Source organism: Heterocephalus glaber, unplaced genomic scaffold (genome assembly GCF_053883595.1).
Source record: "Heterocephalus glaber isolate CG9 unplaced genomic scaffold, H.glaber_assembly_v1.0 deba00000546, whole genome shotgun sequence".
Classification (NCBI taxonomy): domain Eukaryota; kingdom Metazoa; phylum Chordata; class Mammalia; order Rodentia; family Bathyergidae; genus Heterocephalus; species Heterocephalus glaber.
Genome location: NW_028258147.1, coordinates 6,058,197 through 6,083,235, shown reverse-complemented (window position 1 = coordinate 6,083,235; position 25,039 = coordinate 6,058,197). Strand labels below are relative to the sequence as shown.

The 25,039-nt window shown below is 39.3% G+C and overlaps 1 protein-coding gene across 2 annotated transcripts; it reads left to right on the top strand.

The window, feature by feature from the left end:
- The first annotated feature begins 719 nt into the window (after nucleotides 1-719).
- Ssmem1 (serine rich single-pass membrane protein 1) lies at nucleotides 720-24,373 on the top strand. 2 transcript variants are annotated; one of them, XR_015448690.1, is made up of 4 exons: nucleotides 720-2,395; nucleotides 7,555-7,609; nucleotides 10,293-10,835; nucleotides 24,280-24,373. XR_015448690.1 is itself a non-coding variant. In XM_004856334.3 (3 exons), exons 1-3 carry the CDS (start codon nucleotides 2,213-2,215, stop codon nucleotides 10,757-10,759), a joined length of 705 nt encoding a protein of 234 aa, XP_004856391.1. In that variant the 5' UTR covers nucleotides 720-2,212; the 3' UTR covers nucleotides 10,760-12,979. The 2 variants fall into 2 exon arrangements, 1 of the variants encoding a protein (XP_004856391.1); XM_004856334.3 differs by lacking the exon at nucleotides 24,280-24,373 and having other exon boundaries at nucleotides 10,293-12,979.
- The last annotated feature ends 666 nt before the right edge of the window (nucleotides 24,374-25,039 follow it).

The following is a 25,039-nucleotide window of genomic DNA, read 5'->3' as shown; positions in this document are numbered from 1 at the left end:
CCAAAATTTATTTTATTGAAGTAGTAATTTTGACATTAAAAACAAAACTCTTTTTCCCTCTGAAAACTCTTTGAAAGGGCCCCCTCCCCGCCCCGTAGTGGGGATTGAACACACAACCTTCCCACTGAACTACATCTCCAGCCCTTTAAATTTTACTTTGGATAAGGTCTTAGTAAGTTGCCAAATTTGAAAGCTCCTCCTGCCTCTGCTTCCCAGCGTGTGCCACCCCACCATGCCCAGCAGGACTTCCAATTTTGAGGAAAGGTTTTATCAGGGAGTTGTTTGGTTTTATTTAACAAATGCACCTGCAGTGTGCCACTGAGGCAGGCACACTGGCTTCCTGGGTACAGGACCAAGAACTCAGCCCGTGTAGACTCTCAGGTGCCATAGAGAATAAGTGAGGTGGATACAGCGAGCCCCTGGAAGATGCAGCCAGCTCAGCCCGGGTCCCTATGAGTTTCCTGGAGGTGTTGATGGCAGCCTGAGGTAGAGGGGGCCAATGACCACCCGCCAGCGCAGGGACTCATTCCAAATATGGAGAAGTGTGCTCCATAGTAAATTAAGCCATTTCACAGTAGACCAATGGATTGTTGCATCACTTATGTTCAATGACTAATTTTTTCCTAAATTGAGCCCAAGGTTAAATAGGAAAAAGGGAAATTTTCATTGTTGTATTGCATACATAAATCTGCAGGTATGGTAAGTTCTTAAAGATCTAACAGATTAAGTGAGCTTTTTATCAGTTTTATATTGCCTTAGCAGCAATGTTGTTTGGCTTTAGTTGTATATTTAAAGATGAACTAACTTGAAAATTTTTCGAACAAACCGAAAGGATTCAATTCAGTGTACAAATCAAAATTAAAATGTCAGGTTCTCACCTACCCCATATCTGACTCTTTCATAAGAAAAAATTGTATACATTTGATGTAATTCAGCAACAGGCCCATTGTTATGTATTGTATTTAGATGTCACCCCAAAGTTTCATGCGCTCATTGGTGGGACTTTGAGGAGGTGATTAACTCATGGGGGTATGGTACTCAGCAGTGGATTATACTGATTTTGTAGCCCGGTGAAGCCTGATGGGAGGAGATGGGTCACTGTGGGCATGGCCTAGAACAGTATATATCCTTCCTCCTCCTTGATCTCTCTCTGCTTTCTGCCTGCCATGCCATGGACTATTTCTCCTCCACCATACCTCTCTGCCATGCCGCCCTGCCATGGAGCCAACTGACTATGGACTGAAACCTCTACAAACTGTGAGCTAAAATAAACCTTTCCTTTCTTAAGTTGTAAGTGTTGAGTATTTTGTCCCAACAAAGAGAGAGTAACTAAGACACCCATACATATTTTCCTAATGTACCCTATGAGCTATTGTGTATTTATTCAGGGCTTAAAGAAAGAACACTACTGATCAGGCATGATGGCACATACCTGTAATCCCAGCATTCTGGGGGGCTGAGGAAGGAGGATTGTATCAGCCCAGCCAGGACAATTTAGCAAGACAATGTCTCAAAATAAAAAATTTAAAAAGGACTGGGAGCTCAGTGTGAAGGTCCTGGGTTCAATCCACAGTACCACAATAAGTAAAGAAATGCATAAATAAATAATAAAATAAAAAAGAATACTACTAAACAAATTTGATAGACATTTGCTGTTATATATTAAGGCCACATAACAAAATATCACAGACTATGAGGTGCATCTCCCCCCACAAACCACAGACAGGGTATTCTAAACAACAGATATTTATTTTTTCACAATGTGGGAGGCTGGGAGCCCAAGACTAACACATCATTGTCACCAGGGTTAGCTTTTTCTGAGACCTGTCTCTTTAGTTTACAAGTAGCCACCTGATCTCATGTTTTCATGTGGCATATGTACAACTTTATGGGAAAAATAGATTGAAGTAGGGCTGGGGTTGTAGCTCAATGATAAAGCCCTTGCCTACCATGTGTGAGGCCCTGACTACCAGAAAAAAAAGGATTGAAACAGAATGAATGATATTGAGGCATGGAGGAAAGATACCATAAAGTTTTATAGAAGTAATTTGGAGAAATCTTCCCAAATCTTGGAAATCCAAGAAGTCAGTTCCGGTAACGGTTACTTAAGTATATGTCATAATCAGTTGCCATGGAAGCTGTTGTATGTTACAGAGTGAAATAGTTCCCATTCACCTTTGAGCATGTTTTCTTTTCTAAGCAAGAAGCCATCATGGGAGCCCTTTTGTCCTTATTTTGGGAGGTGGATCCTCCCCCTGTACCTTTAAGTCATTATAACCCAATTCAAGATTATGAATGCCAGAAGGATGACTCTTGCTGGGTGATTGGGAGCTTCCTGCTTTGGTACTTTATCATTTTATCAGTCCTGGTGTTCCTCTGTCGGGCTTCTGTCTGGGTAGGATATCTTTTTTCATTTTAAATAATATATTAGAGGGCCGGCTGCGCAAGGACCCAAGTTCGATCCCCGGTACCAAAATATATATATTAGTATATACTAGGGGATTTTTTCACTAAATAAATTCACTTGACTTTGTTCATGAAACTATTCTTTAAAAGTTTTTTTTGTTTTGTTTTGGTACCAGGGGTCAAACTCGGATCCTTGTGCTTGCAAGGCAGGCAGCAGAACCACTGAGCTAAATCCCCAGCTCCTTCTTTTCTATCCCAGTATATCTGTCTCTCCATCTTTGCTTTTACATGGTTGGCATTATATTGCATATATTTTCATACCTGCTTTTTAAGCTTAATAATATATTGTAAACACTTCACCAAAGTTATAGTCACTCAGTCGCATTTTTAATGATTGCTTAATTTTTTAGTCTTATGCTTGCACAATAAAAACGCTGCAATTTTGAGACATTTAGGTTGTTTGCAAATTGTTCATATGCCATATGATCCAGGGATAAAATTTTCTACAGGTTAAGGACTTCTAACCTCCTTTGTAGCCATATAATGCTAATGAAAGTTACAAAAGTTTGTCATTATCAAAAGGACACATATTGTAGGATTTGGGGTTTTTAGAGTAAGGCAATACATTCTTTCTGCAGAGGATATGATAAACAGAACTGAAGTCACCATTCTCTGTTTTTTTGGGTTTTTTTTTTTTGAGACAGGGTCTCACTATATAGTTCAGGCTGGCATTGAACTCACGACAATCTTCCTGCCTCAGCCTCCAAAGTGCTGGAATTACAGGCGTGGTGGCAGGTGTGAGCCATCACACCCAGCATAGAATCACCATTTTTGATTACCTATTAGCAGAAGAAAATGACATCATGGGAATGATATAGCCCATTTTATAGGACAGCAGTCCCCCAACATATATTGCTGACATGGAATCCTTGCTGGCCATTAATACCAGGTTGGTGATTATTAATCAAGCCACCATCATTTCACAGTATAGCCAGAGGTCTGGATTGGCAAGGGTCGGCTAGACTGAGTGCTATATCAGCTCTGGGCGGAGAGGAGAAGGTGTGTTGTGTCTTTGTCAGCTGGGCTCCGTTATAATCACCAAAAACCCCCTGCCCCTCTGAGCCACAAGTTTTCATCTAGGAGATTTAGCTCAGTGGTTCTGCTGGCTACCTCTCAAGCCCAAGGTCCCGAGTTTGATCCCCGGTACCAAAAAAAAAAAGTAAGATACATATAAACTACCACTATTCTAAATCTCCTTTTGGAGAAGTGTTTACCTTAAGAAGCATTTAGATGAAAGTTCTTTTTTATTTTTTGGTACTGGGGATCGAGCTTGGGACCTTGCGCTTGAGAGGTAGGCGGCAGAACCAGAGGTAAATCTCCAGCCATATGTATCTTAGACTTCCTAGCTGAGTATATTGAAGTCTGGCCTGGCAAGAAAAGCTACTTTAGAAAATTAAGGAAAAATTGAAATTGCTCACTGGCCATTTTATTATGAAGACTACTTCAGAGGTCTAAGCTGTTCCCTTGCTCTCTTGCTTGGGTCAACTCTTTATGGTCATCAGGTCCTGAGCACCATTGGTCCAGCCCTCTGTAGGCAAGTAAGATATTATTTGCTTTTTTTTTTTTTTGAGACAGTCTTGCTGTGTAGTTCAGGATGGCCTTGAACTCACTATGTAGCCCAGATTGCCCTTGAACTCATGACATCCTCTTGCCTCAGCCTCCTGAGGCATGTGCTACCACACCCAGCAACTTTTGTTAAATTCATAAGGTTTTGTTAAATTGTTAAGTTTGATAAAGCCCAAGGAAATTAAGTGACTTGTCCTGTCACACAAGTGGTTAGTGACAGAATGATGAAGGGGGAATAGACCTAGATTTCCTGTCATGTTATTTGTTAACTTCAAAGCACAGTTTTAAATGTTGAATTAAATCTATTCAGTGCTGATTAAAACCTTAATTATTTTAGGGGTTTCCTCTTTCATTTTGTACCCTTGTGGCAGCTACAATTGGTTGGACTGCTTCTTCTGAAGGGTCCCAGATTGGAAATCTGAGAACTATAGGAGAGTTAGTCAAAGAGGATGGAATTTTTCCTTCTCTTTGAACTTCTTCATTTTTTCTGTTAAATTATGAGCCTTTATTTACAAACCTTGAGGTAATGGTGGAAGCACAATGGAAATGTGGTGGTAATTATCCTCCAACATGAAGTGGGCTGCTTTCCTCTGGATTTGCCACTTTTGAAGATGCATTTATCCTTTTGCTTTCAGAGACCACAAATACTCTGTTTAGTTTATAGATTTGTTTAATATTTCTTCAGATTGCTGTGCTATTATTTTTCTGGGCAGTGTTAGTCCAAAATCTGTATTTTGCTTGTGTGGAAATGGAGCTGAGAGGTGTTAAGTGGCTTGGTAAGATCGCAGAGTTGAGTCCTGGTAGGGAGACAGAGCACAGCCCACATTTTCTGCCCAGCCCCTCCGGCAGGGATGGCTGCTGTTTTCACTCACTAAGTCACACACAGAGACAGCTTATAAAATGCTTTTCGTAACCACAATTCATATGATTCCACTTAACTTAATGCAAAATCTTTCTTTTGATTTTATGGGGTTTTTTTTGACTTGACATCAAATAAGGAAGCTTTCTGTGGAAATGATATAAGCCCAATAAGTGTTTTAAAACACCTTTGCCTCAAGGAAGGGACAAGAAAAAAAATGAAAATAGAAGGAAAAAATGGAAACAAAGTTTTTGTACACAGAGGGGAGCAACTTGAGGGAGGGAATGGGATAAAATAAAATAAAATTTATTAAACATCTTTCCCCTTCATTACAAAAGTACGCATTACAGAAAATGTGGAGATTATAGAAAAACACACAAAATGAAACAAAAAGCCCTCCTAATGATGTAGAAATAAACAAGTATAACTTTTAGGTTCCTAAACTTCCTATCTACGGAGGCTCAAAACATTTTTTTAAAAAAGATCTTTTGGGATGGAGACAAAAAAGATATCTTTCTGTTTTTGTGACAGGATCTCAGTCTGTAATTCAGGCTGGCCTCTAACTCGTGGCAATCCTTCTGTACTCAGGAGGCTGAGGCAGGAGGATCACTGTGAGTTCAAGGCCAATCTGAACTACATAGTGAGTGAGTTCAAGGCCAGCCTGAACTGCATAGAGACCCAGTGTCAAACAACCACTACCACCAAGATAACAACAACAACAACAACAACAACAAAAGATTTTAAAAGAGGACTTCAACTGTAAGATTTTCAAAAAATGGTTATTATAATCCAAAAAGTAAAATAGTTTCTCATTAGAGATACAAATAAAGCAATGGGCCAAGGATCTTGGATTGGTGTTACAAATATCCAATGCTACTTTTCAACCCAAAGGAAATTTGACCGTCTATATGAATTCATTTTTCCTAATTGTAGACAATTGAAATAAATAGAAGGGAAAAAGTCACTGTTTCACAGTGTAAAGCCAACCATTGGACCACTTGTATACATGTATTCCTTAAAGTCTTTTTAAAATATTTTTAGCTAACTCATGATCATACTGTTATATACAAATTTGCATCTTTGGGCCAGGGATTTAGCTCAGTGGTTTCGCTGCCTGCTGTGCAAGCACAAGAACCCAAGTTCGATCCCTGGTGCTAATAAAAAAATAAAACTAAAAAAAAATTTTGCATCTTCATTTTTAGCTCAATATTGGAACATACTTCCTTATGTTATAGCCTACTTTTATTATAATTTTTTTTAGCTATATCTTATGTGATTGTCATAATTAGCTTTAAATATGGTCTATTTTAAGTTTTGGACTTTTGGGTTTTATATCATCCTAATTATACTGATGACTATTTCTGTATACAAACTTTGTCTTTGTGTGTGTGGGTATTATTTCTGATGACAGATTCCCAGAGAAAGAATTATAGGTCAAAGGTATTAATGAATATTTCTAAACTTTTTGATACAGTCTGAAAGAGTTGCCTTATATTTGTATCTTTTGGCACAATCATTTTCAGCATCAAAGAGGGATATTAATTTGAAAAATGGGACAAATATACTAATGGAGCATTGGGCAGAATGTTTGAAATTGGATCTATTCAAGGAAATCTATTTCTTCTGATTTCTGAAGCCATCCATGCTTGGGATGCAGTTTGATGAGAGAACGATGTGCTGAGTGTGGACAGCATTTGGAGGAAAATATCTGAAAGAGTAAGGAGATAATAAGTCTATTAATTCCAGTAAAGAGCTCTGTATATATAGATGTCCCATATCAGACATCTTATTTAAAGAACCATCAACATTGGTGATTCTTTTTGTTTTGTACTGGGGATTGAACTCAGGACTTTGCGCTTGTGAGGCAGGCGGTGGAACCACTGAGCTAAATCCCCAGCCCAAGAACCATCAACACTGGGTGATTTAGCTCAGTGGTTCTGCTGCCTGCCTCAAAAGCACAAGGACCTGAGTTTGATCCCTGCCCCCTGCCCCTGCAACCAAGAAAAAAAAGAAAAAAAAAAAGAACCATCAACAGCATGGGCTGATAAAATGGTCTTAAAATTTTTTGTAAACTAATGTGTGTACTGTCAAATCTATTTTTTCTCTCTTTTTCTATTTTTTTTTGTGTGTGTCTGTGTGTGGCAGTGGAAATTGAACCCAGGGCCTTTGCATTGAGCTACATCTCCAGTTCTTTTTTAGTTTTCATTTTGAGACAGCAACTCACTCATTTGTTAAATTGTCCACACTGGGCTCAAACTTGCAATCTTTGTGCCTCAACTTCCGAGGGTACTGGTATTGGTGTGTGCCATCACTTCAGGCTCAAATCTGCTTTTAAATAAAAACTCCTTGTATGGAAATGGGTACAGGAAAACTTTATAACCTATAACTCTTCATCAATATTATTTCCCCTCTTGCCTTTGTGCCCTTTTGCTTGGTTCAAGAGTTTGGGAGATTCTGCTATCAAAGTATGGTCTCCTGAACAGACAGAAGCAGGATCTCAGCAACACAGGAACTTATCTAGATAGCAAGTACTTATCTATAACAGCACTGAATGTTTAAATTAGTCATTATCAAAAGGCCTCAAGCAATACTGCTCCATAACAAGTAAATATAAATGGAAAACAAACTGAGGCCACACTTACTAACTGACATTTCTGAAACAGATATCTGAGAATAAACTGGATGGAGACATTGGGACGAGTGCATCAGTGAGTAAAGGTGAGAGCCATCCATGCTTGGGATGGGGTTTGACGAGAGAACGATGTGCTGAGTGTGGACAGCAGGCAGCAGTGGGGAAGCCAGGTGTGCTGGGAGGCCTCTGCCCAGCAGTGAGGCCCAGTGTGAGCCCTCGTTTCTCTCCTTCCCAGTGCAGAAGGGAGCTGCTTCTGGAGAGCACCACAAGCTGAGTTATAGAGCCCAGGCTTGCCTGCCATTCCTCAGCACATTCCCTTCACACGTTTTCATTTTTGGTGCTATTAAAGAGAATGAACTGCATATGACATCTTTTTTTGTTCTGACATGCTATTTATTTTAAAATTTTTATTAGTACTACTTACAGTTCATAATGATCACATTCTTGTGGTCATGTACATAACACATCTTAATTCTTTTTACTTCCTCTCCCTTGTCCCCCCCCTTCCCTCTTTGTCCTTTTCCCATTTACAAAATATCTATCTTCCTATTTCCCATTATCTATCTTTTATTTTGCTCTTTAATTTTTTATACACTGAATTTCTCATAAAAGAGAAACCATGAAATATTTAAGCTTGTATGTCTGATATATTTTACTTAACATTGTAGTCTCAAGTTGCATCCATTTTCCTAAAAATGTCTCAGATTTATCCTTCTTCATGGCAGAGTAGTACTCCATTGTGTGTAAATATCACATTTTCTTTATCCTTTCATCTGTTTTAGCTATTAATGAATTGTGCTGCTATAAGCATGGTTATGTATGTATCACTTGATAACTTTTTTTTTTTTTTTGGTACTGGGGATCAAACTCGGGTCCTTGTGCTTGCGAGGCAAGTGGCAGAACCACTGAGCTAAATCCCCGGCCCAATATCTTTTAAAAATAACTTATAAAGTACACTGTGCTGGTGAATGTTTAACATTTGACTCTTCAAAATATTTGTATGGATACATGTATTTATTTTTTAAATTACTGATATATGCACTGGGCATGGTGGCACATTCCTGTAATTCCAGCATGCAGGAGGCAGAGTCAGTAGTATTACAACCAATTTGAGGGCAACCTGAGCTAAGTAGTGAGTTCAAATCCAGCCTGAACTTCATAGCAAGACCTTATCTTGAAAAAAATTTTTTTTTTAAAAAATGTTTTTATGGGGTCAGGGATTTAGCTCAGTGGTTCTACCGCTTGCCTTGCAAGCGCAAGAACCGAGTTTGATCCCCGGTACCCCCCCAAAAATAAATAAAATAAAATAATGTTTTTAGTGGGCCAAGGATTTAGCTCAGTGGTTCCGCCACCTGCCTCGCAAGCTCAAGGACCCAAGTTTGATCCCTGGTACCAAAACAAAACAAAACAAAAAAAATGTTTTTAGTGACATAAAGGATATATATCACAGAATTTATAAGTAATAAAATATGCAGTACTCTTTTTTTGTACCGGGGATTGAACTCAGGACCTAGCGCTTTCAAGGCAGGTGGTGGCACCACTGAGCTAAATCCCCTGCCCAAAATCTTTTTTCTTTCTTTTGGTACCTGGGATGGAACTTGGGACCTTGTGCTTGTGAGGCAGGCAGCAGAGCCACAGCTGAGTCCCAGGACCTTACAGTACTCCTTATGATAAATTCCACGTAGACAGCTGAGACACACAAGATGTTCTCCTTGAGTTTTGGCAGGCCCTCACACCCTCAGCCATCCCATGTCTGCATCTGATGAAAAGATGTAGTTCCAGCACAAATGTTATCTTCCTTAAAGTTGAGGAATAAGATGACAGTGAAACAGAAGATGTATGTTAGAACTTAACTTGGTTGTCTTTGCAGAAAGAGATAATAGCTTTATAGTACTGGAAGAGTATCTTTCATTTTGGGGGGCTATTCACAATGTAGTAGTTAGAGGCATGACATATTCACTATCACTTTTTCTTGTTTGTTTTTGTTTTTTGAGACAGCATCTCACTGTGTAGTTCAGGCTGGCCTTGAACTCACCTCTATCAAACTGGCAGCAGTCCTCCTGCCTCAGCCTCTTGAGTGCTGGGATTACAGGCATCCTCCACCAAACCTGGCTAAATTTTAGTTATTACTGTTTTAAACATCTCACAAAATTCCTGAAAATTGATCAGTTCTTCTGAGTTTGTCTGAGCCAACTCCAACATACCATTGCTTAAAGAAAAAAAAAATCCTTCTTAGGATTGCTACTCAAATCACATTCATGTATGCCCTTGAATTTTTGAGACCTCAAGGCAAAGGAAAAAAAAGTCCCTTCTTTGGAAAAGTTTGGAGGTCTTTCTCTTTGAGTTTATATTTTAGTGTCACAAAATTTCAAAAGTTAAATTGTGTGTGGTGGCTCACGCCTGTCATCCCAGCACTTGGGAGGCTAGGTAAGAGGATCACTGCAAGTTTGGAGCCAGCCTTGGCTATATAGTGAGTTCAAGCCCAGCTTTTGTACTACATAGAGAGACCCTGTCTCAACAAACAAACAAACAAACAAACAAACAAACATCTGATATGTCAAGCATCTATCTGATCCTTCTGACTGCCTGACCCTTCTGGCCTTTACGAGATTGGAGTATGATACCAGAAATGTAGTCAGTGTCTGGTATTTGCAAATGACTTGACAACCAATCAGTAAGAGTGAGCCCACTTGTGTCAGGCTTCATGGGTGATGTATAATTCTAGTAACAAACAGTGAACCTAACTTGTTGATTTCCTTTGTTGGTTAGCAAGCAGAGAAAATTCCTATCAGCGGCAAAGCAAAGGTGGTTGCTGGGACTCTTCACAAGTGATGAAGAAACAAAAGCAGAGTCAACTTGCCCCCATCACTGACTCAGAAGTAGCTTTGGTCAGGTGCCATTTTGAAGGCCACAAGGCGAATCAGATTCAAGACAGTGAAACCACCGAGGGTGACAGTGAAGAATCCAACTCGGGAGCCTCTTCGTGGAAGGAGAGTGAAAGTGAATACCACCCCTCACCAGTCAGCATTCAGAAGAGAAAAGTAGCTCAGAGGCACCAGACTCTGGGAAGTCACCAAGCCCGAGAAAAGTCTTGCCTCCACTGCAAAGCCATGAGAACCAATGAATGGTTGACACGTCATTTCCTACAAAGAGCTTCTGGAAGGGTTCCCACAAAAGAAGGTACTCAAGAGGAAAGTTCCATACCTGAGATCAACACAAAGTTCAGTAAAATTTGAATTTTGTCGAGCCTTTACCTTATTTGAAGCCAAATGGAAGAGATGAATAAAATATGAAAAATCACCAGAGTCCTAGGTGAGGAGACTTTCATAATAAAATCTCTCTACTAACAAAAACATACTTGGAATCCAAGAGGTAAAATTTCAGACAATTCTTTGTTCCAAAAAAGGCCAGTGAATATGTGCATGGCACCATGGGAACACTGAAGCTCTGGATCCATTATGATTTTTTTTTTTTACTCAAAAGAGCACAGGACAGCTACATCAGGTCTTGAGTGTATGTATTTTATTTAAGTCTATAATTCAATGAGAGAGTTCTATGAGAACATCTTTATGTTGAGAAATCATTTATGGGTTTTGTTTTGGTTTTTTTGGTACTGGGGATAGAACTTGGGACCTTGTGCTTGCGAGGCAGGCAGCAGAACCACTGAGCTAAATCCCCAGTCCTAGAAATTATTTATGTTTATTCATACGATTTGATTGTTTGACTGAATTTGATTATTTGAATGAACTAGGGTTATAATTTCAGGTGATTCTACCAGAGCTATGTTGCTACCTATGTCCTACATGGGACTATTGAAGAGGGGTTTAAGGGCCTAGAATAAGACCTGACTCTTACAAGCAGTGGAGGCAGCATGACCCAAAAGGACAGCTGGACCATAGACTGTCCACAGTTCTTGTCTCAGAGGCATGGAAAATACTAAAGAAAAATATTTTCTGATACTTGTTAAAATGGTAAAGAAGACTTCTTTGAAGACTGTTGTAATGAAGGTCAATAGGGGAGATAAGTTGAGCTCAACTCCTAATACAACAAAGACAAGTGGAGATTTATAGCCAAAGAGGAGGATGAGAAGGGGGATGGAAAATTACTAAAAGTAGGAATAAATTCCTGCTAAATTGACTAACAAGACTCTTGCTAAAGGCAGGTCAAAGACTTTTACAACAAAGGTGGGAGATGACAGAGTAGATCAGATAGCAAGGATTTTCAGGTATCAAAGGTTGGGGGACTCTTGCTAAACTTAGTTCTTAGAAGCATTCAGAACACGACAGCACCACATCAATTAGACTTCCTGACTGTACGCACAGAAAGGGACAGACCAACCAAAGCCAAGGGGATTTGCTGGGTGCTCCTGGTATTGTAGATAGCTAAGTTATAAATATTACAGCCAGTTATACAGGGCTGGGCCTTCCCCACGGAGGACAGCCGTGGCCCAAGGCACATTCACTGAAGGCCAGAATTGTAAAAGGAGAGAAACTGCACACCCTTGTGCTTCCCCTGGAGATAAATAGCAGTGATTGATATTCTAAATAGGTATCAGTCACCTGGCTGGGGGGTCAAGATCTTAACCCAGCCTCTCCAGGAAATATCCCTGACTCCCACCCTTACTGAAAGTCCTTGTACACTTGCTACGTGACTTGCTTCCCAATTGAACCACCATTACCTAAGTGGCTATACTTGTAACTTTATTGGATGTTCATAGCTGTGGCCCACGTTGTACCCATGTGGGTTTCACCCTGTAAAACTTCTCTGTAAAGTGGGGTCTTTGGCTACCCACTTGGGACCCCTCCTGGCTCTCAGGAGCTTTCCTATCAATAAATATCATCTTATTTAAAAAAAAAGAAGAAGAAGAAGAAGAAGCATTCAGTACAGTTGAGGCCTAGAAGATGGCTCAGAGGATTCTGATTAAAATTTGGTCCAAAAAAAAATTTAGTCAAGCCAAGTGTGGTAGTGCATGTCTATCTATAATCGCATCCCTTGGGAAGCTGAGGTAGGAAGATTGCTGCAAGTTCAAGGTCAGTTCAGGCTACTAGTGAGTACAAGGCTCCCCTGAACTTCACAGTGAGGCACTGTCTCAAAAAACAAAACAAAACAGGGCCGGGGATTTAGCTCAGTGATTCTGCCACCTGCTGCGCAAGTGCAAGGACCCAAGTTCAATCCCCAGTACCAAAAAAAAGGAAGGTGGGCCAGGGATTTAGCTCAGTGGTTTCGCCACCTGCTGCGCAAGCGCAAGGACCCAGGTTCGATCCCCAGCACCAAAAAAAAGGAAGGTGGGCCAGGGATTTAGCTCAGTGGTTTCGCCACCTGCTGCGCAAGTGCAAGGACCCAAGTTCAATCCCCAGTACCAAAACAACAGCAACAACAACAACAACAACAACAAAACAAAACCAAAAAAAAGGAAGAAAAACCAAAACATAATAAAATAAAAGGTGGTCAAAGAACTTTGATCACAAACTGGCTGGCATTCAGATATGGTTGGGGCCAAGTTTTCCATTATATGGGACCCTTGCTGCGAGGAATTTAAGTGGGCCTAGATAAATGTGTGGCCATTCTGGAGATCATTCTCCATTTGGATGGCAGGAACCCCAGCTGGCATATAAAGTAAAACCCAGGTCCCAGAGGAAGGGGCTGGCAAGAGCAAAATACTATAATAAGGCAGGGACTAAGGCCATGGGGTTAGAGTTCAAAAATACTTTAAGTCTTAAGGAAGGATTTGGGTGTGGTATATAGTCAAGAATACCGCCTAATTCTATGAACTGAGCCTTTGGTGGGGGTCAGGGCAGGAACAGGACAGGCATAGAGACCAGAGAGCTGTGACTCTGGGCACAGGAGTCGTTCCTGACAAGACAGATTCCTTAACTGATGGTGATAGTGAGAACTTGGCAGCAATGTGAGAACCCAAATCATTCACTAGGCCACTTGAATCTAGGATGTGGATGATGTTTCTGAGACCATTTGTGGAGTCTTTATTTTATGGAGATGGTCTTGGATTGGCTCTGAAGGCACAGGTGGGAAGCAGGGTACCTTAAGATTCAGCTCAAGCACCAGCCTTTTCCACAGTGACTTTCCCTACTCCTTGTCCCTCTCTGTCTGTCTCCTCTGGTTCCCCCAGGCAGAACTCACCATGACTTCCCTTATGTGCCAGTGTGCCCTGGAAATTCTTCCAGTGGCTTTAATATTTTGATCAATGTATTGATTGCATGTCTCTGTTATCTATCTATCTATATTTATATCTATATATCTGCATATATCTATATATCCATCCTTAAACATAGAATCCAGGATTTGTCATCTTTGTAGCACAGTGATAGACCATATGGTAGACAAATAATGTAGTTGAAACAATACACAAGAGGATTCATGAATGAAAGGGGAGGATCTGGGGAAACAGATGAATTGAGGCAGGGGCCAATATCCACAATAATGATGATTATTGACTAATAAATGAATAATGTTAATACTGTATTTCCAGTTTGATATGATAAAAAGCTTAATTTTCTTTATCTATGTAGCACTCCCCCAACAAACATACAAAAGGACCAAGTTCAAAATATAGTAGAAAATTGCACAGGCAGGATTTAGACCCAGGACATCTGGCTTCAGAATTCAGGGTCTTAATTATAGTGATCTTAATCATTATTCTCTGAAGATGAAGATATTGATTTCCAGGTAAGTTAATCATCACTTCCCACACAGTCATTAATGATCCCCAAGCAAATAAAACTTCACCAGGGTCTTTTGGAAAAGGAAGACAATGACTATTTCCCAGATAACAGATCTAGAATATGCACCAATGACACTATTAACAAATCATTTATATCAAAAGCTGTTACTTTTTCTGGTTTCATTCATGGGGCTAGAAGAGACCATAGCCAGGGGGCAGGAGATGGCTGTCTACAGAGCGAAGAAATTAAGGTTGGTTCAGTATGGGTGGGACCATTAACCTCATTAATATGAAAGAATTAATGAGGAAAGCTGTGAAAACAATGAACTAAAAACAGAGGCTAAAAATATTTTTAGTGTATGTGCTGCCAAAGCAAGCACACAGAGGCTAAAAATAGGTGGGAGAATACTCAAGCCAAGAAGAGAATTGCATCGAACCAAAAAAAAAAAAAAGAGAGACAAAGACATGGTAAGATGCAAAGCAGAAGCATGGGCAGGTAGGTTGGGACTGGATGAATGAGTGAGGTACAGAACCAGTGGGGTAGGAGATGGCTCAGGAAACCAGGGCTGCAAATACTGGTGATGGCTGGCTGTTATCTTTTTGAAATTAATTTTATTGGTACAATTTGATATGTGGCAGACCCCCCTGGCCAGGCTTAGAGCAGGCTGTAATAAGGAGGAGGCATTCTTTCCTTATAATTGGCCACATTGCACTCAGAGCCAGACAGAAGCCTACGTGACTCATAGGAGCATGTCAGATATGCCACAGGCTAGAATAGTTTCCTTGTCAATGGCTGCCCAGGAGATCTAAGTCCTGATCTGTGAAGCTGCAGGGCTCCTAAGTGAGATAACTGTGTCTGAGGACTTTATGGTTCCAGACCACATTCCATTCCTAGAGCTACCTCTCTCGTTTCAGTAACTTAGTAGTTAACCACAACCTATCTTTGTCTGTCCTGCTCCTTTTGGAAGAATGCCTCTCCTTTCTACAAGCCTTGCCTGTGTCAGCTGATATCACAGGATGCCATAAGTATCCCCCTACCCTATTCTTACCCATGCCTGTGTAATCAATAAATACTGGTAGTCCTGGATGCTTGGGGTCCTTGACACATGCTTGGCATGGCCCATCCCAGTTCCCCGCTTTCTGTTTAAGTCTTGTTTCTGTGTCTTTCCTTTCATCTTGTGTTATATTGCCTAGCAGGAGATTGAGACTCTCAGTTGGGGTCCTCGGTATTGAGATATATATATCTCTATCTCTATCTATCTCTCTCTCTCTCTCTCTATATATATAATGGTTACATTCATCATACGGAGTATGAACTTGTATATAATATATCTTTTTTCCCCTTTATTCCACTCCCCTTCCTTCAACCCTTCTTCCCCTCCCCATTTACAAAAGCTTTGTTTCCATTTTTCCCCTTCTGTTCTCTTTTTTTCCTCCCCTCCCTGTTCTTTTTCCCATTTGAACATTTTCATCCCACTTCCCAATATCCATCATCCATTTGGGTCCTTATTTACCCTTTTGGTTTCTCATACAAGAGAAACAATGTGATATTTAAACACGTGTGTCCAATTTATTTCACTTAAAATTATGTTCTCAAGGTGCATCCATTTACCTAAAAATGTCTCAATTTTATCCTTCTTTATGGTAGCATAATACTCCATTGTATATAAAAACCACATTTTCTTTATCCGTTCATCCATTGATAAATATGTTGGCTGTTTCCAAGATTTAGCTATGGAGGGAAAAATGGCTGAGCAGTGAGTGCCAGCAACTCAGGTTCTCCAGGACAAAGTGTCTAGAGTCTGGAAAACAAACAACACTTTGGAGAGGAAGTGAAGTGAGTGGAGGGTACATGGGAACCACAGGGGAACTGACAGAGATGGAGGAATGGAGACCTGCACTGGAACCAGGGCAATCTTATGCAGATGGAGATGGCAGTAAGAACGTAAGACACTGCTTCCAGAGTGGCTCTCCAGAGTCAACAATTGGTGAGTGACTGCAGTACAAGCGCCCGAGGATACAGTCGTGCAGAGCAGAGGCTGGCAGGGACACTGTTGTATAGAAGGGCTGGGTGTTTGAACCTGGGTCCCAGAACAGTGAGAGAAGGACAGTCACGGGGAACTGCCGGCAGTTAGAGAGCAGACTGAGAGAGCCACTGAGCAGAAGGGCTGGGGTTCACAGGCCAGGCTCCTGTGGTCAGAAGCCTGTTTCAGCCTGAGTTGCACAAGACTGGAAGCTCACATTGGCACCGTGTTCTCACTGTAAGCAGATCTCCCCCCCACTCACTGTTCTGGGCTCAGACTGCCACCTTAGACTTCCAGGGTGAATAAAGACAAGTCCTGCCTTGAGCTCTGATCTTTAATATGAGCCTGAGGAAAGGAGCCATATATCCAAAATAATAGAAAAAAAATTCTTACTGCTCTTTATTTGATTTTATTACATTTTTATTTTATTTTGTTTTAATTTTTTTTTACTCTTTGCTGTTTTCCTCCTTCTGTACATTCCTCCCACACTTTTATCCCATAGCTTTACAGTTTTTTTTCTTTTATGAACATGTCTGTGTATGTGTGCTTTGGCTACTCTTGCTCCCCACCCAATACAGTTCATAGAGGGAAAGGGTATTCTCTCTAGTTCATTTATATCCCTTCCTACTTTTACCCATATCTCTTCTCCTGACCTCTTTCTCCTGTGTTTTATTCATTTTCAATTTTGCTTTTCTCTCCTCTCTACCTTTTCACTTGCCTCCTTTAAAGTTTTTCTCTAATATTTATATCAATCATAGAACTTTTTTCCCATCCTCTTTTCCCACTACCAATTTTGTATAGAGTTTCCCCTGTTACCCCTTTCTACATATATAACAACATCCCCTTAACAGCAATAAGACCCTTTCCCCCCTCCTATTTCCTCCTTCCTATACCACAGAGCAGAGAACTTAACATTTTTCTCCCTTTTATTCCTTTTCTCTTCTCTTCCTCCCTCTGGCATTTCCCAGTCCCCAAGGCTTCAGATAACTGATTCTATAAAGTTACTGTTGAATGCTGTTTTTCACCAGTAGGGGAGACACAGCCATTGCATTTCATGTACACTAACTGTGGGTCAAGACTTGGGTTATTATAATATTTGCACTATAGCTGTGGATTTCTTCTGTACGATGAGTGGAGACCCCAAACAGGGTCTTATGGTATGTTATTTCTCAACTAGCCCGGAAAGGTTCTACTGCAATGGATTAGCCTGTTACTGCTATAGTTGAACTGATTCTGTATTTACTAAAGAAACAGATACAACACAGGGTATACAAATACATAAGAATGTACAGATTGGCTTACGATGGCTGTCCACAGAGTTGGGTGTGGAAGAGTGCAAAAGGTGAGTCTGCACACTGGGGATCTGAAGGATCCAGTCCAAGTTCTGGAGCTCCCTGTAGTGTCAGGGAGCTAAATCAGGAGGCGGAAGGGCCTGTGCTGGAAGGCTGAAGGATTGATGCTTGGAAGCTGGAGTCTGCACTGAAAGCAAGAAGATGATGTCGAAGGAGAAAGCGAAAACTGGAGCTGAAGGAAACAGCAGCAATCCTTCCTTCTTCTTCGTTTCCCTTTTATAGCATTTTGGTAACAATCCTCCCTAGGGCTCTGCCAATTTAGTTGGACATTATTTATTGACATGACCAATCAACCATCACAGATTCCATAGGAAAAATCCTGACTCAGTGAACAAGTTTTTGCCAGTGAACTTCCCTGCCAAATCCACCATCACACCCAAGGAGAGTGGCAGCAAGAGTTCCTAACCCAAGAACTCGGACTTGATCAGACTTTTCAAGGATACTGCAACCAGCCAGAAAGAGGTCCAGAGTCTTGAGTTTACTTCAGTATTGCAGTGGAGGAATCTTAGGAGTTCCTGGAGTGTGAGCACTCAGTCTTTCTGGCAAAGAAGCCACTTGGGAATCATAGATGCATTGTCTCATTGGAATATCTAACCTGTGTTCCCATCGGACATCTTATTGGTTTAAATTTTTGTATATTTCTTGGTTTATTTAGTTATGTGGGGTTATGCTATGTTCTTTTATGATTTTATGTGTTTACTAGGTTGTTTTTCTTGTATATTTGTCTGATTTGACAGGTGTCTAGGTTCTCTCAACTCAGCTCTTTATCAAGTTTCCTCTCCTCATACCCTTGAAGCAATATTATTAACATATTTCTTTATTCTTTTTCCAAACCCATAAATTTAAACTCCTTCTCCCAAGTTTTAAAATTCCCCATACTTACCTGTCTCACAATCACTCCTATCTTCACTAGTATAATAGCTCAATCCTCCCTGCCCTAAGTCTTTGACCCTTCCATATCTTACTTATCTTACTGTCCTCCCAATAAACAAGTTCTGATAACCACATAGCTTTCCTTAACCACAAAATAAACCCCCTTTCTCCCATATCTTGCCCTTGCTCCCACAAAATAGCCTCCGAAAACCCTCAAAACTAAACCTTCAACTCAACTAAAAGTACTCAAAATCAGAACCTCATCAATTTTTCTTCTCATCCACCACTATTCTCCCCTTCAAACATCTACTCCAACCACCTCCTATTCTCCCCTCCCCACCTCACCTACCTCACTGAGGAGCAACCAGAAATAATAAACTGTCATAATATGCAAAGAAAATAGACAAAGGGGGAAAGAATAACTACAAGGACTACCACATAGAAGTGCTATAACACTGAATCTGTGGATGCTGTTATAAATACAAGCAATTCTTTTGGCATTTAAATCATTTAAAACTGAACTAGAACTGGACGTACAAAGCTGAAAATTATTTACAGGGAGGCAATATCCTCCTAAAAGATCTCCATATAAGCCACAAACTCTCCTCGCTTCTCTAGACCCCAACCTGCAGAAACATTCCCCCACAAAAAAGGGAAGAGAAACAAAGAGGGGGTCATATATAATTTTTAAAAAGGATACAAGTAAGATACACAGATACATGTAAGAGAATGGGAAACAAGGAAATAGCTTTCTGAACACACTCCAGCTCTCTTAAGGCAGAGTAAGGGATCATAAAGGGAGAAAAAAAGAAATACCAGGTAGCAGAAATCTATGAAAAGTTCTTAGAGAGGATGAAGAAAATAGATGAATTCAAAGAGGAAATGAACCAAAAGTTCACACCAATTACAGTCAATATGCCCGTGGTGAATTTTGGGGAAATAGATAAAAAACTGGATGAGATAGCCAAAACAGATCAAAATTTGAATGACAGAATCAACAAAGATATGGAATAGAAAAGATGTCAAGCAAAAATGCCTAAAATAAAAAACAATATAGAAGTCATACATTGCAGAAGTCACAGTGTTTGACCTCATCTTATTAAAAAGCTTTTGCACAGCAGGTGAAAGCACCAACAGAGTGAAGAGATAACCCACAGAAAGGGAAAAATTTTTTTACTAGCTATTCAGATAAAGGACTATTATCTAGAATATATAAAGAAGTAAAAAAAAAAATTCAGATCCCTCAAATTTAAAGATCCATTGCAAAAATGGGCATCTGAAATAAAAGACACTTCTCAGATAAAGAATTAGAAATGGCAAATAAATATATGAAAAAATGTTCAACATCACTGGCCATTTGAGAGATGCAAATTAAAACAATGCTGAGATTTCATCTCACTCCTGAAAGAATGGCTGCTCTCAAGAAATCAACCAGGGGCCGGGGATTTAGCTCAGTGGTTTTGGCACCTGCTGCGCAGGCGCAAGGACCCGAGTTCTATCACCGGTACCAAAAAAAGAAAAGAAAAAAGAAATCAACCAATAACAAATGCTGGGGGGCCTCTGGGGAAAAATGACCCTCCTCCACTCCTGGTGGGAGTGTAGACTGGTGCAACCACTATGGAAATCAGCGTGGAGATTTCTCAAAAAACTAGAAGTTCCATTTGACCTCTTCTTGGTATCTTCCTGAAAGAATTAAAAAGATCATATCACAGCAATATATGTGCACCCATGTTTATAGCAGCAGTTTGTAGTAGCTAAATCTTGGAAACAGCCCAAATGTCTATCAACTGACTAGTGGATAAAGAAGATATAGTTTTGGTTTTTTTTATACAATGGAGTACTACTCTGCCATAAATAAGAATGAGTTTCAGACATTTATAACTAAATGGATGGACCTTGAGACTATACTCTTAAGTGAAATAAATCAGATGCACATGTTTAAATACTCCATTGCTTCTCTGGTGTGAGAAACTGAATGTGGAAATAAGGACTGAGATGTATAATGGGATGTTGGGAAATGGGAAGAAAGTGTTCAAATGGGAAGGGGAACAAGGGAGGAGGGAGGGAGGGAGAAAGGAAGGAAGGGACAAGAAAAAAAGTGAAAATAGAAGGAAAAAATAGAAACAAAGCTTTTGTACATAGGGAGGGGAGGGGGATTGAAGGGGAAAATGGGATAAAATAAAATAAAATTTATTTTGAAAATAGAAAATATCTTGTAACAGTTTACTTTAAGCTAATAATAACTTCAACTGTACACAAAAAATCTACACTTTTACTCCCTCATTTTGTTAACAGTGTAATTTAGATGTATACCTTTTAATATATTTTATACAGTTATTTAAATAATTGTGTCTTTTTTACTTCTATGCTAACATTAAAAGTGATTCACCCACTCTCAAAAAAAAAAAAAAAAAAAAGAAATCACAATGAGAAGGCAGTGTGTGATACTGAGGACAAAATAGTGAATTATGATAAAGAACTCGAGCCAAAAAAAAAAAAGAACAAGAAAGACTATCCAGCAACTGCTAGATGACAACAAGAAGACCAACCAAAGGTTAATTAGAGTTAGAGAAAAACTAGATGATAGCACAGATGGGTTCACTGAAATGCTTATAGAATATACGGAAGCAAATTTCCCAAACATAAGAAAAGAGTTTAAAATAGAAATATAGTACACCAAGCAATTCTGATGAAAGGAGAAGCTCACCAAGGCATATCCTTGTTAAATTCACATATATTCAGCAAAATACAAAACAAAAGAAAACAAACAAAAACCAGAATTTTATTTTATTTATTTATTTTTTTGGTACAGGGGATTGAACTCAGGACCTTATGCTTACAAGGCAGGTGGTGGTACCACTGAGGTATATCCCTGGCTCCCAAAAACCAGAATTTAAAGGCAGCCCGGGCCAGGGATTTAGCTCAGTGGTTTCATCGCCTGCTGTGCAAGCGCAAGGACCTGAGTTCGATCCCCGGTACCAAAAATAAATAAATAAATAAATAAAATAAAGGGAGCCAAAGAAAAACAAAAAATCACACATAAAGATCAATCAGTTAGAATCACAGCTGACTTCTCAGCACAAACCTTGAAGGGCAGAAGAGCTTTGAGTGAGTTATTTTAAGTTCTAAGAGCAAGTAACTTCCTGTAGGGAACAGGGAAAGGGGACATTACTAGAACTCTTACACTGAGTCTTAGTCTCCTGTGAGCCATGACAGCACAAGGCGAATTAATTAATAAAGACAGAAATGAGACTTAGAGAAGAAGCTGACCTTTGGGCCTGATCAATGCTGCTCTGGGCAGCAAAGATGAAAGACCCTGATCTTGCCACACCTCTATTTTGTAGTCTGGAGTAATAAATGTAACAGATGACTCAGGGTGGCATAGGTGATAATCCTAGAACTATGAGGAACTACGTAGATGAAGATTTTGTTCCTCCCCAGGATGTCTTCAGCTGGTGTAATCCTGTCCCGGAGCATCACAGTATCACTGGACCATTGAGGTTTTAGCTGTGACTGGAGGCAAAAATGGAGTTATGTCTCAACATGCCATAGCCGGCCTATAGGCAGGATAACTAGGCCTAATCATAATTGTGAAATGATTTTTCCCCAAAATTATGTAGAATTTCTCCTGACAACTTCCAATCCAGATTAATTTACCCACCAACTATCTTTCAAAATAGATGGAGAAGTAAGACATTTCCATGAAGAAGAAGAAGGAGAAGGAGAAGGAGGAGGAGGAGAAGCAGACGGAGATGGAGGAGGAGGAGGAGAAGGAGAGGAGGAAGAGGAGGAGGAGGAGGAGGAGGAGGAGGAGAAGTAGTGGAGAAGAGGACCAGCTCAGAAGATAAATAAGTGCTAAACCAGCTCTAAAGAAAATACTCAAGAATATTCTCAGCAGAAGCAATGAGTTGGACACAAAAACATAGGAAACTAGTGAGGTTAGTGGATAAATAAACAGCAACAAAAAACATGAGGAAAAGAAAAAGAAACAACACACCAACAGATAAAGAAGGCAATAACTAACACGTCTCAGTAATTGACTTCAACCTATAATACAAAGCCATAGTGATTAAAAATGGCATGGTACTGGAACAAAAATAGACACATGTTCAATGGAACAGAACTGAGGTTACAGATACCTCCTCAGACATATTCAACTATTTGATCTTTGACACAGGGGCCAAAAGCATATGTTGGAATAAGGATAGCCTATTCAACAAATGGTGTTGGGAAAACTGGTTATGTCTTTGCAGAAGAATGAAACTAGGCCCTTATCTCTCACAATATTCTAAATTAAAATAAAAATGGATCAAACATCTAAATGTTAACACAAAAATATTAGACTTTCTGGAAGATAAAATAGATAAAACACTTGAAGGGCCAGGGATTTAACTCAGTGGTTCCGCTGCCTGCCTTGAAAGGATAAGGTCCTGAGTTCGATCTAGGGTACCAAAAACAAAACAAAGCAAAACAAGACAAAAAAAGCAAAAACCCCACAACATTTGAAGACATAGGTACAGGAAAGGATTTCATAAATAGAACCTCACTCAAACAAGAAATAGCAACAAGAGTCAACAAATGAAATTATATCAGACCAAAAAGCTTCTGTACAGCAAAAGAATCAATCTGTAGAGTGAAGAGACAACCTACAGAATGGAAAAAACTTGCCACCTATTCCTCATAGAATTAATAATTAGAATATACAAAGAACTCAGAAAAATTAAAATCACCTAAAATTAAAGACCCTCTCAAGAAATGGGAAAGAGAAATGAACAGACACTTCACAGAGGAAGAAATACAGATGATCAACAAGTATGTGAAAAAATGTTCAACATCTCTGGCCATTAGAGAAATGCAAATAAAAACAACACTAAGTTTCCATCTTACTCCAGGAAGAATGGCGATCATTAGGAAATCAAACAATAAGAATTGCCATCATGGCTGTGGTGGGAAAGGAACTCTCCTACATTGTTGATGGGAATACAAACTAGTACAACCATTATGGAAATCAGTATGGAGATTTCTCAAAGAACTGAAATTAGAAATTCCATATGATCCAGCTGTCTTATGTGCATCATATTGTTAGATCTTGTTTCTTGATCCATTCTGCTAATCTGTTTCTTTTGATTGGTGAATTGAGACCATTTACATTGATAGTTATAATTGACATGTATTGACTTATCCTTGTCATATTATTTTCCTCTTGTTGGTTTCCTTTCTTTCCCCTCTGTTTAAATGCTTGCCTAACCAGCAGATTCATTGTATTGGGATTTATGGAATTGTTGTCTTCATTGTCTTTTTCTGGAATATTTTTCATTAATTTCTTCAGGTGTCCTTTATTGTGGAAGTATCTAATTTCTCCCTCAATTTTGAAAGATAATTTTTCAGAGTACACCAATGTGGGTTGGAGGTTGATTTTTTTAGGGCTTGAAACATTTCAGTACAACCTCTCCCTCAAGAGTTTGGGTTCATAACTAGCAATATAGGTTTTGAGCAACTGTAGTGGGGGTTCACAGCTACAGTATTAGTGCAGTGGTCTAGATCAACACTTAAGAAAGCCAATAATCACAGAAGAGTACAAAGCAAAATCTAAAGTGCCAACCTAGATGATATATTCTACCTAGTCCTCCCAAATACAGTGATTTATCTTAAGTATTATGCTACTTAATGTTATATAAAGGGGAATCTAAAAAAAGGCAGCTTTGCAAATGAAATAGGCTTTCTTCCTGTTTAGAAGAAAATAAAGCAGTGCTGCCAGAGATTTAAAATTCAAGTAAAATTAACAAATTTTCAGTTTTTCTGAAAACAAAAATTTATTTTTTCAACAGGCACATGACATGTATTTTCCACCAAACTTTCACATGTACAGAGAGAAAGATTATGTCAAAATGTTTACTGTGGATATCCTCTGGACTACAGGTAGGATTTTTTTTTTGCTTTATTTCAGATTTCTGAAGTTTTCTATAATAAATGTGACTCTTAACAACTGAAAAAAAAAAAGAGTTTGGGTTCATAGCAGCACAATTTGTGATAGCTAAAACTTGGAAGCAATCCAATTGCCCATCAGCTGGAGACTGGATAAAGAAAATGTGTTTTTTTGTTTTTTTGTTTATAAAATGGAGTATTAGCCATAAATAACAAGAAACTAGAGACAGTTATAGCTAAATGGATGCACATTGAGGCAATATTCCTAAGTGAAATAAATAGGACACACGTATAAATACCAAATATTTTCTCTAGCGTGAGAAACTTAAAGTGTAAATAAGGACTAAAAGGTATAATAGAGAATGTGAAATAGGAAGAAAAGTGCAAAGGGAAAGGGGAAGTGGAAAGGGTAGGGGAAAAGAAAGAAGGGAGTGGAATTAATATGAGAAAAAGAAAAAATGGAAACAAAGTCTTTGTAGATGGGGGAGTGGAGGGATTGAAGGGAGGCAGGGAATGAGGAAGAAATAAGAACCAAGATGGATTATGTAAAGGTGCAAATTTCCAATGATGAATGTCATTATATTATATACCTTAAATATACAAATAAAATTAATTTTAAAAAAAGAGTTTGGGTTGAGAAGTTTGCTGTGATTCTGATGGCCT